The 14,271-nt window shown below is 34.7% G+C and overlaps 1 protein-coding gene across 1 annotated transcript; it reads left to right on the plus strand.

Moving 5' to 3' along the window:
• Positions 1 to 484: 484 nt before the first annotated feature.
• PTAC12 (plastid transcriptionally active 12) lies at positions 485 to 13,848 on the plus strand. Its single transcript, XM_039027822.2, has 11 exons — positions 485 to 693; positions 840 to 900; positions 1,036 to 1,106; positions 1,229 to 1,897; positions 2,359 to 2,471; positions 3,380 to 3,639; positions 4,532 to 4,653; positions 4,883 to 4,951; positions 7,664 to 7,717; positions 8,231 to 8,332; positions 13,551 to 13,848. Exons 2-11 carry the CDS (start codon positions 867 to 869, stop codon positions 13,647 to 13,649), a joined length of 1,593 nt encoding a protein of 530 aa, XP_038883750.1. The 5' UTR covers positions 485 to 693; positions 840 to 866; the 3' UTR covers positions 13,650 to 13,848.
• Positions 13,849 to 14,271: the final 423 nt, after the last annotated feature.

Here is a 14,271-nt window from a genome sequence, read left to right on the forward strand (position 1 = left end):
GTATTAGCCAAACGATCGCTTTATAAATTAGTACATGATCGCGTAATAGATATCTAAACGATCGCGTAACAGTTAGCTAAACGATTGCTTAGTATTAGCTAAATTACCACTTAGTATTATCTAAACGATTGCTTAGTATTAGCCAAACGATCACATAATGGATATCTAAACGATTGCGGAACCGTTAGCTAAGCGATTTCTTAGTATTCTCTAAACGATCGTTTAATATAAACTATAGTGGATAGCTAGACGATCACTTAGTATTCTCTTCGATCGCTTAGTAATATCTCTATGATTGCTTAGTAATATCTATCCGATCGCTTAGTAATATCTAAATGCTAGCTTAAAAGACATGTTCACCGTGTGGTCTGAAGACTTTTTAAAAACTAGAAATAATTTTGAAATTTTACATGGAGAAAATATCAGTGGTAAAAATTTTTTTAGGAAGAAGTTATTAGTAGAAAAGTTTTTGGGTTTCGGGTCATTTCGTCAAATTATTTCTCATTCAAATCGAATTTTGAATGCTTTAAACCTTATCCACTTCTAAAACCCTGTTCAATATATTTCATGTGCCTCTCGGGGCAGCAGGAGCGCGAAAAACCTCAGCTTAACCCGCCTGAAATTCTCCGGTGATCTCAATCAAAATACCACCGGAGTAGACCGCAGCCGGACTCGTTTGCTCCATTGTTAACTGTGAGTTTCGCATTACATGTTATTCGCCTCTCAATTTTGGTAAAACGAATCATCTAATGAAGATTTGGAAAAGAATTCCCTGAGAATAGTGGCTTTTCCCATGATTTGTACTATTTCATAGTGTTGTAATGAGAAAATATGTGCAGGTTATAAGTATATATACTGGGTTGGAGATGGCTTCCTTGTCTACTCCATGCCTTTATCCTGGTTTGTTATCGTTATTCAGATTATGATTTGTAGTTTTAATGTCGATCAAATTAGCCGTATAGAATTTGTTAATTTGTTATAAGCCAGCGAAGAATGGGATTGGTTTCTATCACTCTAAAGATATTTGAATTGCAGATAGAGGATGGAATGGAGTATTTTATGCAAATGGATGTGTTGGCGGGAAATCTTTATCAAATTTCCTGAAGGTTTGCAGTTTTATCATGTCATGATTGCAATTTTTTTCTCCCGAGTGTAAGAGTGGTTTTATCCAGCTCATCTTTTTTGCTACCAGTCTTAAACGCGTGTTAATTTTCTGTTGAATATCCAGACACCATTTGTGGGTTCATTTCCAGTAGGATTACTGCTGGCTGGAAATGCCTTGAACAAACCACTGCAGAGAAATCAGTTGGTTCCTTGCATCAAGGGTGAGAATAGGGATGAATCATATGAAGATGTATCGGTGGAGCGCCCACCATACCATAGTTACATGGACTCAACTTCTGGGCAGCTTGAACCAGCTTCGGGGGCACGTGCAAGTATTCCAGGAGAGGAATACTGGCCAGAAGGAACTGCTAGTCGTGTTAGAGCTGCAAGGGCTCCCGAACCAACTGGTGCGTCTGTGGGATCTCCATCTTATGGCCAAAATCCAGGAAGTAGGAGAAAGAAGAATAGAACGCTAGCAGCTGTTGCTCATGATTCATCCGAAGTGACTGAAGTAGATTCAAGTGACCTAGTGATCTCTGACATTTCCGAGGATTTAATCGAGGAGCCTAAAGATGCTACTTCACAGTATGTTGTTTATCGGACAGAACCTGACGAGGAAGAAACTGGATTTGATTTAGACAAAAAACTTGGAAATCCCCACCCATTCATTGACCCTGTAAAGAAGAAGCCAATAGAGGAGCCACGTACAAGTGAAGAACTTTGGTGGAATTGGAGAAAGCCAGAAAAAGAGCAATGGTCTAGGTGGCAAAGGAGGAAACCTGATGTTGAAACGGTCAGTCCATTTGCAAAGAAAGAGAATAGTGAATGTTGAAAATGACTTTGCATGTGTACTCACATTGCATTGAGTGGAATTTAGAACTTTCCATGCAAAGATATGCAAAATATATCGAGAACCATAAACATAAAGTACAAATACAGGATTTGAGTCATAGATTATTTCTAATTGCTTGTCTCCACTTAAGTCTTAATTATTATTGTATATATGCACATATGTGTATCAGCGACTGATATTTGATTCTTGCATACATATAGCAAAGCAGTGTTAATTAGGATTGCAGATGAGTTTCCCCCATGAATAACTAGAATTTGTCAACCTTGAAAAGTGCTCTTTCTTCGATCTAATTTTCGTGTTTAATAACTAGACGAGCACCATACACAATATACAACTTGTTTAAATGAGGAAAAGCGGCTTTAGATATTTATATTGGCCTTCTTTGTTTATAATGTCTGTAGGTTTTTCTCAAAGCAATGGCAGAGACTGGGCAGATAAAGCTGTATGGTGAACATCCAACATTAACTGAAGCTTCTCTGTACAGGGCTCGGCGACATCTTTACAAGGAAGAAAGGTATTCTGTATTAGCTTGAGTGGTATGATACATTTATCTTAACCATGTATACTTGGTTAGACTTGTTTAGGATGTACCGAATGTTAGCAGCTGAAATATATTCTTAAAGTTAATTAGGAATATAGAATGCATGCAGTTTATAATTTTATTAGATTCAAGTATAGGGATGATAAATAGTGCATAACTTTGAGCAGACTGAAACTTAATTCGATTATTTTCTTTCTAATTCAGACCAGGCCTCAAGTATCATAGGTTACCCAGTAGTTATGGGTCAGATGAAAAAAACTAAATGACTTAGAGGGAATGAATTTATGGCCATCCTAGGATTTTTTATTTTACAAGTCCACCTATCTAGGATTTGATATCCTATTAGTATCCTTCGCAACCAATTACAGTAGGATGATATAGTTGTCCCGTAAGGTTAATTCAGATGCACATAAGATTGGCCCTAGCCTTCATGAGTATAAAAAAACAATGGGATGTGCCTCTAAAAGACTCAAAGATATGGTTCATATAGAAGCATCAGACTTAATGGAGTATATAGAATTTGGAAGTCTATTGGATCCTTTGAACGTCTAGGAGTTTTCTTTTCTTTTTTCTAGGAGTTTTCTTTTCTTTTTTCTTTTTCTTCTTTCTCTTCTTTTTTGAAAGATGCTAGTTGATTCTATTTTGATGCTCAGTAATTCCGTGTTGATTCTTATTTCACATGCTTACAAAATTTTTCTAACCACATTGCGGGTGTGAAAATATTTTCACTGCTGTTGATTGAGGTAAATTTGATTACAAAAGTAAAATCTTTATGGGCTTAAAGCCAAACAAGACTAGTTGTGCACCTCCATGGTCTAGGAACATTTTGTTTAAAGGTGGTTTGGGAACATTTTAGTAATAAGTAGATTCTATCTTTTCAGACTTCAAGCTGAACAGGAGAGGTTGGAAAGAATAGGTCCCATAGCATTCTACTCAGAATGGGTCAAAGCTTGGAAGAGGGATACCTCAAAGGATGCCATAAAAAAACATTTTGAAGAGACTGGAGAAGATGAAAACACCCAAATGATCGAAATGTTTCAAAATCAAACAGAGAGAGAGTTTCGCATTATGATGGGGACTGATATTCGCATTCGTAGGGACCCATTGGCGATGCGTATGCAAGAAGATCAGATTAAGCAAAGTATCCACTCCAAAGCTGATAAGTTTGTGTGGTATTTCAATTTATTCATCGATTGTCATGTTGTTCTATCATCACAATTTCCTGCACCAATCTTTTTCCCAGCTGTAAAAAATAGGTTTTAATCCTATTCCTTCTCTTAAAGTGTACGTTTCATCTGGCTGCACTGGCTAATTAGTTGGGTGGGGTCCAACTTTGACAATTTTTGTTTTGTCAATGAGATCACTAAAATACATTGGATGTTGAACAAGGTCCTTCGATAAATTCAGTGGCAAATTTTCTTTGAGAACTTAGTCAAAAGCAATTCTTTCAGAATTATGAGTTGAGAGAATTCAGAGAATATTTTAGAGTCTTTTTCTACCATGCTCTAATTAGTTTAAAATTAGCTTGCCTAAATTCTTCATCTTGGTGTTCTCTCTCAAAGTTATTTGATGTTTTTTCCAGCTAAGACTTTTACCGCAGTTGGGGAACTTTTGTTTTCAGCTTTCTGAATTGTGTATTAGTTTGATTTTGATGGCTAGTTTGGCCTTCCTTTGTTTACTTGCTGATTTTTTGCCTTTTAACTCCTTTTGGAGGTTGTATTCCTGAGCAATAATCTCTCCTCGTTTTCTTAATGAGAAGTTTCGTATCTTTATTTTTTGTTTTTTATTTTTATTATTTTTTTCCCTTCTTCATAGCTTTTACCACCAACTTCCCTTGGGTCCATTTCTCAATATTCTAATGGCTTGGAATTCAAAGTATTTGTTACTATCGCTGTATCAATTACCCTGTACTTTCACTTCATAGATGATATTCTTCTGAGAAAATTGCTTTCTTTTATTTTTTTAACTTCATCCACATCCCCCCCCCCCCTCTTTTGTAGTAATTTAATTTAGTCTGTTGTTGACCTTTGCAGTATGGGGGGGCGATCCTGTGTACCCTACCATCAACTACATTCAAGATCCTAATGAAATAATTGATTATAGGGGTCCAGATTTTCACGAACCAACGCCTGACATGCTAGATTTTCTGAAGGAGGTTGCTTTACTTTGCTTATTATTTTTAGAAGTTTCTTTTATACCCCATCCATATGATGTTTCTGTTTTTGTTCATCTTTATGAATTTTTACATCCTGTTAAAAAAACATTATTTAGCAACTGCTGGAATAGAGTATAATTCACGACATAAGTTGATGTTTGTGATGATTATGCTCGATTATGCTCACACATGTAATACTGACCTTTTCCTTGTTCCCTTTTTCAATCAGCATGGTAAAATTATATCAAGAGAGGAGCTTCAGGAAATTCTGGCTAAAGAGAAAAACGAAGAGCTTGAGGTATTTACATACAAAGCTTGATAGGATATTCTACATTCAACTAAGGAACTTAAAGATAAACTTTGGCTGCAATCTGCATATCATGTCTATTTTAAAACGATAAAGGCAATTGCTAGTGCTCTCTCTCTCATTTGGTATCTTTCTTTCACCTTTTCTTAACTGTAAGGTATCTCCTTCTATTTGTTGAATCCTAAAAAGTGCAAATGAAAAGGTCATTTTGCGTAAGTTAAAAAACTGACGAGACTTTTTTTCCCCATCACATGGAAAATTTAGCTGAACTAGAAATATTTAATTCTGAATCTAATGGTGTATTGGAAGGTCGATCAGCTGTGCTTATTTTTGGAGTTTCAAATCTTCGTTTCTCCCTGGCTCCACATTATTGTTCATCCCCGTCCCCATGTATTTTACCTAAATGGTGATTTTTTCCTTTTCTGCCCCAATAATTACAAATTTTGTCATTTAAATTACATGAAATAATCCAGAAAATTTAATTTATTTGAAAGAAAAGCTAATTATAGAATTCTTTCAATTATTCAATTTCCCCCCTCACCAAAGAAGTGCTTTGTGAAATGTATGTAAAATCCCAAGTTATAACTACAAGTAGCCTGGGTTGTAGGGGATTGGGCCTTTATAAACTCACCTTTGTTTTTCAGATTTGCTTGTTTGTTTGGTTTGTTTGATTAACTAGTGAAGTTGGTTTGCAACTTGATTAAATAGAATTCCATTGAACGACCAAATTATATTGCCAAAGTAGAGTTTGTAGAAGAGTTTTATTTAATATTATCTTTAGTGTGCGTGTTTACTTGCCTAAAACAGACGGATGGGTGAATTTATTAAGCAATTTTGTCCCTCATTTGAAGTATGCCAGAAAAGGACTTAGCTCATGGTTGATAAAACCTAGAATTTTTAAATTCATTTTCACGTTTTGTCAACTACACATTTCCTTTGGTAGGCCTTTTACCTTTCACCAGATGGGGAGTGTAGGATTAATAATCACTATTTGCAATGTCTTAGATCGAGTTCAAAGCCACACTTCCTGAGTTTTGTTCCCACAATGGTGCAATTTGGGATTGCCTGTTTGCTCATAAACTTTAGAGCTGCTGGATGAGGTTGTTTGGTGTCTATTGGGTTTGAAATATAGATGGTAGGGCTCAGCTGGAGGAGATGTTTTTTAGTTCCTTCATTTAGGAGAAGAGTAAAGTTTTGCGGTAGGCCTTGCAGTTTTGTGGGGGATTTGGATTGAGCAGAATAATAGAATTTTTAGGGAGACAGATTGAGGGAGAAAGTTTGAGAAGTGATTAGGTTTAATGTCTCCTTATGGGCATTGACTTGGGCCTTTTTGTAATTATGATTATATAAATATTTTTTGGCAGGGTAATTATGAGATTGGTCCTGGTCTTTTTGGATTTAAGTCATTTTCTGTAGTTGGGATCAAACTTTTTTTTTTTTTTTTTTTTTTGGTGTCCTTGTATATTCTTTCATTTCTCTTAGTGGAAGTGAAAGCGTGGTTCTTACCACACTAGCCCTATGGTCAAGGAATAAGCTAAACTCAGATACATCAAGGTCACAAGTTCAAGCCATGGTTCAACCTTGTATGTTTAGGTGATTGCCCCATATGAGATACTCACAAATTGATGATTATGTCAGTGATAAAAAGAATATTAGTGTGAGAGAAAAATGACCGACCATTCATTTAAATCGGATGAAGAATGAATACCCTTAAAAATTTGATGGATGGTGAAATTGATATGTATCTCATTTTATTCTCAATGTTGGGTAGGCGATCGTATAACATTTTATTAATCAACAAACGTGTAGCGGAGCTCAGCGATCGTGTAGATAACTTAAGCGATCATATAGCATTTTGTTACTCAACGATTGTGTAGCAGAGCTAAGCGATCGTGTAACATTTAGTAGGCGATCGTATAGCATTGTGTAGGCGAACGTATAGCATTTTGTTACTTAGCGTTCATGTAGCAGAGCTAAGCGATCGTTTAGCCGAGCTCAGTGATCGTGTAGTATTTGGTAGGCGATCGTCTAGCATTGGGTAGGCGATCGTATAACATTTTGTTACTCAACGATCGTGTACATAATTTAAGCGATCGTATAGTATTTTGTAAATGATCGTTTGGACTTGTTAAGCGATCATCTAGTCTCTGGGTTGGTTCTTCAATAGGGTTGTTGCGTTGATCAAAATTTAAACACAAGCTGCACAACTTCTATCACTGATAGTATGGTATCAGTAATAGACATGCTATCAATGATAGAATCTATCATTGATGGATTTTCTGCAAAAATGCTTATCTATTAGTATAGTTATTTAACAAAAGAAGTTTTGATGCTTTTGAATTCATTGTATTAATTGCTGACAGAAGTTATTTTAAAGCTATTTAACAACAGGTTGTTAGGTTGATCAAACTTTAAACACAAGCTGCACAACTTCTATCACTGATAGTATGGTATCAGTAATAGACATGCTATCAGTGATAGAATCTATCATTGATGGATTTTCTACAAAAAATTCTTATCTTTTAATATAGTTATTTAACAAAAGAAGTTTTGATACTTTTGAATTCATTGTATTAATTGCTGACATAAGCTATTACAGATAGCTTGATATCATTTCTTTCAATTATTGTGGCTAAAGGAAAACGAAAGCTTCATAAATAAAAGCATCATATAGACTAAAGAATGGATATATCTTTAAAACAGGTGACTGATATGGATGATGCCATGGCCCAAGCTATTGATATTGGTGAAAATGACGTGAGTTCCTCCTCCCTCCATGTCCTTCCATTTGTTCTTTTTGTTGTTTATTATTACATAGTTATCTTGCATTGATTCTTCTTACAACCAGTAACTTTTACGAGCATAACTTAATGGATGCAAACCTTACACATATATTAAATAATAATATCAAATTACATTCAACTGGGCGTCACTATTAAATAAATGTAAAAAATCATTTATTGAAAACTAAAGATCTCTAAGATCACACTATTAGTGAAAACATAACGAGAGCTTAATTGAGATTCAAACTTTAACCGCTCAAGCCAAACGATATTGTAGTGTCAATTTTATTTACCACTTGATTCATTAGAAAAAAGAACAATTGGTTTATTAGTTTCGTTTTAACAAATCCATTATGTTAAATAGGAAGAATGGGGTATTTAACCTTCCAATAGGGTAACTTAGATATAGTCTTTATACACGATACCAATTTTATTGATGATTCCTCCAATTGTAAACAAATCAACTTCATCTTCGATTTTTATTTAGGATGGAGAGGATAGTGAGGTCGAGGGCGATGAAGAGGCAGAGGAAAAAATAACACGCAACTGGAGTGTCTTGAAAAGCAGCCCCCATCTCAACAAGCCTAAGGTGATTAAACTCATGTTGTTCTCAATTTATGGTTGTGTGTGCACTAGACGGCCCATGCGTTTGGGTTGATCGTTATATTTTATATGTTGAATGTATTTCCCTTTTCTTGCATGACCAAAATTCGGAAATGATGTGAATTTGAAAATCTCAGTGCAATGCTAATACAATACACAAGCTATAGAAGTTATCAATACATACTGAAGTCTTAAGTAAATATATACACATGATAATCTAAATTATTAGATATTATTTTTGGTTTTTCCAACAACTTTGTGCTAAAAACCATTATTCTTTTCTCTTATTAATCTTAGGAGAAAAGAGTTTCTTAAATAGAAGAAATACCCAATTACAAATAAGGAAAGAATAAAATAATTACAAATAAGGAAAGAATAAAATATTGTAAATATATTACAATAAATACAATATAAAATTTCACAATAAAGGAAATAATCAATACTCCCCCTTGAGCTGGTTTGAAGATATCATTCATAGCCAGCTTGTCAATCAACTCGTTGAATTGCCACTTTGGAAGACCTTTGGTTAACACATCTGCAATTTGCTCTGTTGTCAGGAGAAAGGGAATGCATATTATTCCTGCATCAATCTTTTCCTTTATGAAGTATTTATCAACTTCAATATGTTTGGTACTATCATGAAGGACTGGATTGTGGTCAAAGGAAATTGCTGACTTGTTATCACAATAGATGCATTTGGGCATTGTCTGAGAGAAATTCAATTCTTCCAATAGTCTTCTTATCCATATGCCCTCACAAATACCATGGGCTAATGCCTTAAATTCTGCTTCAGCACTACTTCTTGCAACCACACTTTGTTTTTTACTTCGCCAAGTAACCAGGTTTCTTCCAACAAAAGAACAATACCCCGAAGTAGATCTTCTATCAGTCGTGCTTCCGGCCCAATCAGCATTAGTGTAAACCTTAATGTTTAGGTGGTCTGCTTTGTGAATAATATACCTTTTCCTGGAGTACCTTTCAAATATCTCAAAATTCTATAAACTATTTCAAAGTGAACTGACCCGGGAGCATGCATGAACTGACTTGCTACACTAACTGCAAAAGCAATGTCAGGACGTGTGTGAGAGAGGTATATGAGTCTCCCTACAAGCCTCTGGTACTTTTCCTTTTCTTTTACTTCTTTTTCAGTTGCAGTAACCAATTTTAAATTTTGCTCAATAGGAGTTTCTGCTATCTTGCAACCAAGTAAACATGTCTCATTCAGTAGGTCAAGAATATACTTCCTCTGGTTGACAAGAATGCCATTTTTAGATCTGGCAAACTCCATTCCTAGGAAATACTTTAAGGTTCCCAGGTACTTGAATTGAAAATCATTAGCAAGGTTTTTCTTCAAGATATTCAGTCCTATCTCATCATTACCTGTAAGAATGATATCATCAACATACACTATCAAAACGACCAACTTACCACTTCCAGTATGTTTATAGAACATAGTATGATCAGCTTGACTTTGACCGAATCCATAGCTTGTGACTACCTTTCCAAACCGTTCAAACCATGCTCTGGGAGATTGTTTAAGCTCATATAATGATTTCTTTAACTTGCTCACTTTGTTAATCCCAAGATCCACCTCAAAACCAGGTGGCAAGTCCATAAAAACCTCTTCTTCAAGATCCCCATTGAGAAAGACATTCTTCACATCAAGTTGATAAAGAGGCCAATCAAAATTAACTGCCACAGACAACAAGATTCTAATAGAATTAATTTTAGCTACTGGAGCAAATGTTTCTTGATAATCAATGCCATAGGTCTGAGTGAACCCCTTGACAACCAATCTGGCCTTGTACCTTTCAATACTACCATCAGCTTTATATTTTACAGTGAACATCCATTTGCATCCCACTGTTTCTTATCTTTTGGTAGTTCGACTATGTCCCATGTGCAATTTTGTTTCAGTGCATTGAACTCTTCCATCACTGCTAATTTCCAATTCAAATCATTTAGGGCTTCTGTATATTCCTTGGAACAAATAGGTTGGTTATTTTGGATGTGAAGGCTTTATGACAGTCGGACAATCTATGATAAGAAAGATAGTTTTCAATGGGATATTTGGTGCATTTACGAGTACCTTTCTTATGGGCAATTGGAATATCAAGATCAGAGACATCAGGTAAAGGATTAAAAGGAGATGAAGAACTAGGAGAAATAGGAGTAGAGTGTCAATACCTGGATCTTCAGGATCATTCATCGAAGTATTTGATTGATCATGTGATAAATCAATTGTCTGAACTCGTACTCTTTGAGTCAAGTTTCTTCTAGTATAAACCTGAAGTTCAGGATTTCGACTTGTAGAGTCATTTTATAGCGTTTCTCCCCTTGAAGAAGAACTCTCCATACTTGGTATCGAAGGACTAGAGCTCATAATGGCAGGACCACTGATGTTTGGGAGAGATAAAGTATCCCAAAAATTATCTTCAAGGTTAGATATCTCCCCTGAAGAAAATTTGGGTCAAAAAAAGGTTGATTTTCCAAAAAAGACACATCCATACTCTCAAAATACTTGTGGGTCAAAGGATCAAAACATTTGTAAGCTTTCTTATGAGAAACATAGCCTACAAAAATGCATTTAGTGGTTCGAGGATCAAGCTTAGTTCGAGAAAGAGGAGAAGTATGGACATAAGCAGTATACCCAAGCAATTTAATTGGTAAATCAGAAGACAGTCGGTTATTAGGAAAAAACTCATTGAAGTGATTAAGAGGGGTTTTAAAATTCAAAACCTTAGACGACATTCGATTGATCAGATATGTAGCTGTAAGAACGACATTACCCCACAAATATTTTGGAACATTCATAGAGAACATAAGGGCACGAGCAACTTCAAGTAAGTGTCTATTCTTTCGCTCAGCAATGCCATTCTACTGAGGCGTGTCACGACACGTAGCCGGATGAAAAATGCCATTTTCTTGCAAAACATTGGTTAATTGTTCATTGAAATATTCAGTGCCGTTATCAGAGTGAAGAATTTGAATTTTAGTTTGAAATTGAGTCTCTATCATATTGTAAAACCGAACAAAAACCTCTTTTACCTCTGACTTTTTTGTTAACAAATAAAGCCAAGTTAAACGAGTGTGGTCATCTATAAAGGTAACAAACCAATGCTTACCACTATGAGTTAAGACTTTAGACGGATCCCAAACATCAGTATGAATTAAGGAAAAAGGTGATGAAGCCTTGTACGGTTTAGGCAAATAGGTGGATCGATGATGTTTGGCAAAAATGCAACTTTCACATTGAAAAACTGAACGATCAAATCCTTTAAATAGATCGGGAAACACATACTTTAAATAAAAGAAATTTGGATGCCCTAATCTACGATGCCAAAGCATGATAGTTTCTTTAATAGGAGAACAAATACTACTCAAGCCCTGAACTTTTTACGACTAACAGAAACTTCATCAAAGTAATAGAGACCATCAATCATCCTAGCACGTCCAATCATGCCCCCCCCCCCCCGATTCCTGATCCTGAAAGATACAATGAGTTTCACAAAAGATAACACGACAGTTAGCATCCTTAGAGAGTTTACTAACAGACAACAAGTTACAGGCTAATTTTGGAACATGAAGGACAGAACGTAATATAAGTTTTGTAGTCAAAGGAATAGTTCCTTTTCCTGCAATAGAGGTGAAGCTGCCATCGGCAATGCGAATTTTTCCATTGTAATACACAGGAGAATATGATTCAAATAAATAAGAGGAACTTGTCATATGATCAGAAGCTCCAGAGTCCATGGAGATGAATCAAGGCAAGAGAGAGCTTGAGGACAAGTACCTGATTGTGCCAAGGAAACACTAGGATTACCAGATGATGAATTGGTTTGTAGCAGCTTAAGAATTTGATCAATTTGCTCTTTGTTAAACGGGCTGGAGTCAACAACATTAGCATTAGAGGCATGTTGCTTAGAACTTTTCTAATTCGCAAGTTTTCCATGAAGTTTCCAACAAGTTTCACGTGTATGTCGAGGTTTATTGCAATGGTCGCAAACTCGAATGATGGATACCTTAGTGTCCGACATATCGTTTAAACAAAACCCATAATACAAAATCAGTAGATCTGAAAAAAAAAAAAAAAAAAAAAAAAAAAAAAAACACGATGGCTTAAACGAACCAGCAACTAGGAAAATTATAGCTAACGGACAGCGGCAACCAGTCGGCAGAAGACTGGGTTTTTTCTAGGGTTTCAAAAAGAAAAAAAATAGAGTTTTTTTTTTTTTTTTTTTTTTTTGAGTTTTTAGGGTTTCAAAAATTTTGTTGCTCTGATACCATGCTAGAAACCATTATTCTTTTCTCCTATTAATCTTAGGAGGAAAGAGTTTCTTAAAGAGAAGAAATACCCAATTACAAATAAAGAAAGAATAAAATAATTACAAATAAGGAAAGAATAAAATATAACAAATATAATACAATAAGTACAATATAAAATTGCACAATAAAGAAAATAATCAACACTTTGATCGTTAGGAAAACTCTGATTTTGATACTGTACATTTTGTTAATTTGAGCTGCAAAAGAAAATAAACATGTTACACAAGGAAAAACTAGGAATATATCTCTTATATTTGATTTTTCAATTCAGTTGAAGTTGCAATTGCGGCTCTAACCTAACTGCGAGTTAATTCTTGGAGTGATAGATTTTTGGCTAAAATACAAGTTGAGTCATATAATTTAAAAAGAAATGTCAAACTCTCGATTTTGTGCTAATGAATCTCTTACATATTGAAAATTTTATGAATTAAGAGATAAAATTGAATGAATTCTTGTAATGCATAAACTTGTTAGGATACCTCCTAACAAGACTAAGATCTGAATTATATTGAAATATAAAGATGACTAAACCAAGTTCAAGGCATTTGGAACCACCCTTTTGAGTATGCTAACTCAAGCCCTAAACCACTCGACTATAGCCTATCTTCCTTCACTCACCATGCTTCTATTTATAACAATATTCAGTGACTATCAATCAATTACTCTTATACTCCTTACCAATACCATGCTTATATAAGGTACCTTACAAAACTATGCCACACTTTTAGTATATTCTCCAAATTTCTTTTATTATTAGAAATGACTATACTGAACTTAGAAAACTGTTTTATAATCTTCAATTTTACTTGAGAAACAGTTAAAAGATTGTTTTAGAAAGGAATTTTCCTCATCGCCTCAATGTTTGTCTGAAAATGCAGGGGAAGCCTAAAAAGGAGGATCCTGCATCACTAGAGGGAGCCATTGATAACTCTGAGAACTTGACTGATTTTCTTATGGACTTCGAAGAAGATGAGTGATGATTCTTTCCTTCTTTGAACTTCTAAATATTAACTGTTTACTTCCTAGCTAGCTAGCCCCTACGTAATCTATAATAGAGAAACCTATTAGATTGAATTTCTTGATCTGTCTGTTAAAGTTTTGATTTCACTAGAATCTGTAGTATTTATTGATTTATTGATAAAATCATCAATAAGCTGGACTTTTTACCATTTTAAACCCACTTCTTGTTTTCTATTTAGTCAAAATAAATGCAAGTTTTTTAAAATTATTCTTTATAGTTTCCAATGGTTTGGAGTTTGAAAATATTTGGTTAAATTGCAAATTTGGTTCCTAGGGTTTGTAGAAAGTTATAATTTAGTTCCTATCGTTTTTAATTAAAATGTAGTTCTCATGGTTTGATCAAATATTCATAAATAGTCTCTACCATAGAGTGACTATTCATGAGAATTTTATCAAACCATAGGGACTATTTATGAGGTTTTATCAAATTATAGTGACTAAATTCTAACTTTTAAAATCATAGGGACCAAATTTAGAATTTGACCAAAATAGTTTTATGAAGTAATTTAATTTTGGGAAAAATATCTTTTTGGTACCTAGGTTTGGGGTCTAGTTCCTATTTAGTCCATAGGTTTTAAA

The sequence above is a fragment of the Benincasa hispida genome, chromosome 3 (genome assembly GCF_027475165.1).
Source record: "Benincasa hispida cultivar pf3 chromosome 3, pf3_genome.v1.1, whole genome shotgun sequence".
Taxonomy (NCBI): Eukaryota; Viridiplantae; Streptophyta; class Magnoliopsida; order Cucurbitales; family Cucurbitaceae; genus Benincasa; species Benincasa hispida.

Coding starts and splice junctions, on each gene's coding strand:
- PTAC12 (XM_039027822.2), top strand. CDS start 867: ATGGCTTCCTTGTCTACTCCATGCCTTTATCCTG. Junction 2,472..3,379: donor CATCTTTACAAGGAAGAAAG/GTATTCTGTATT, acceptor CTATCTTTTCAG/ACTTCAAGCTGAACAGGAGA. Junction 8,333..13,550: donor CCCATCTCAACAAGCCTAAG/GTGATTAAACTC, acceptor CTGAAAATGCAG/GGGAAGCCTAAAAAGGAGGA.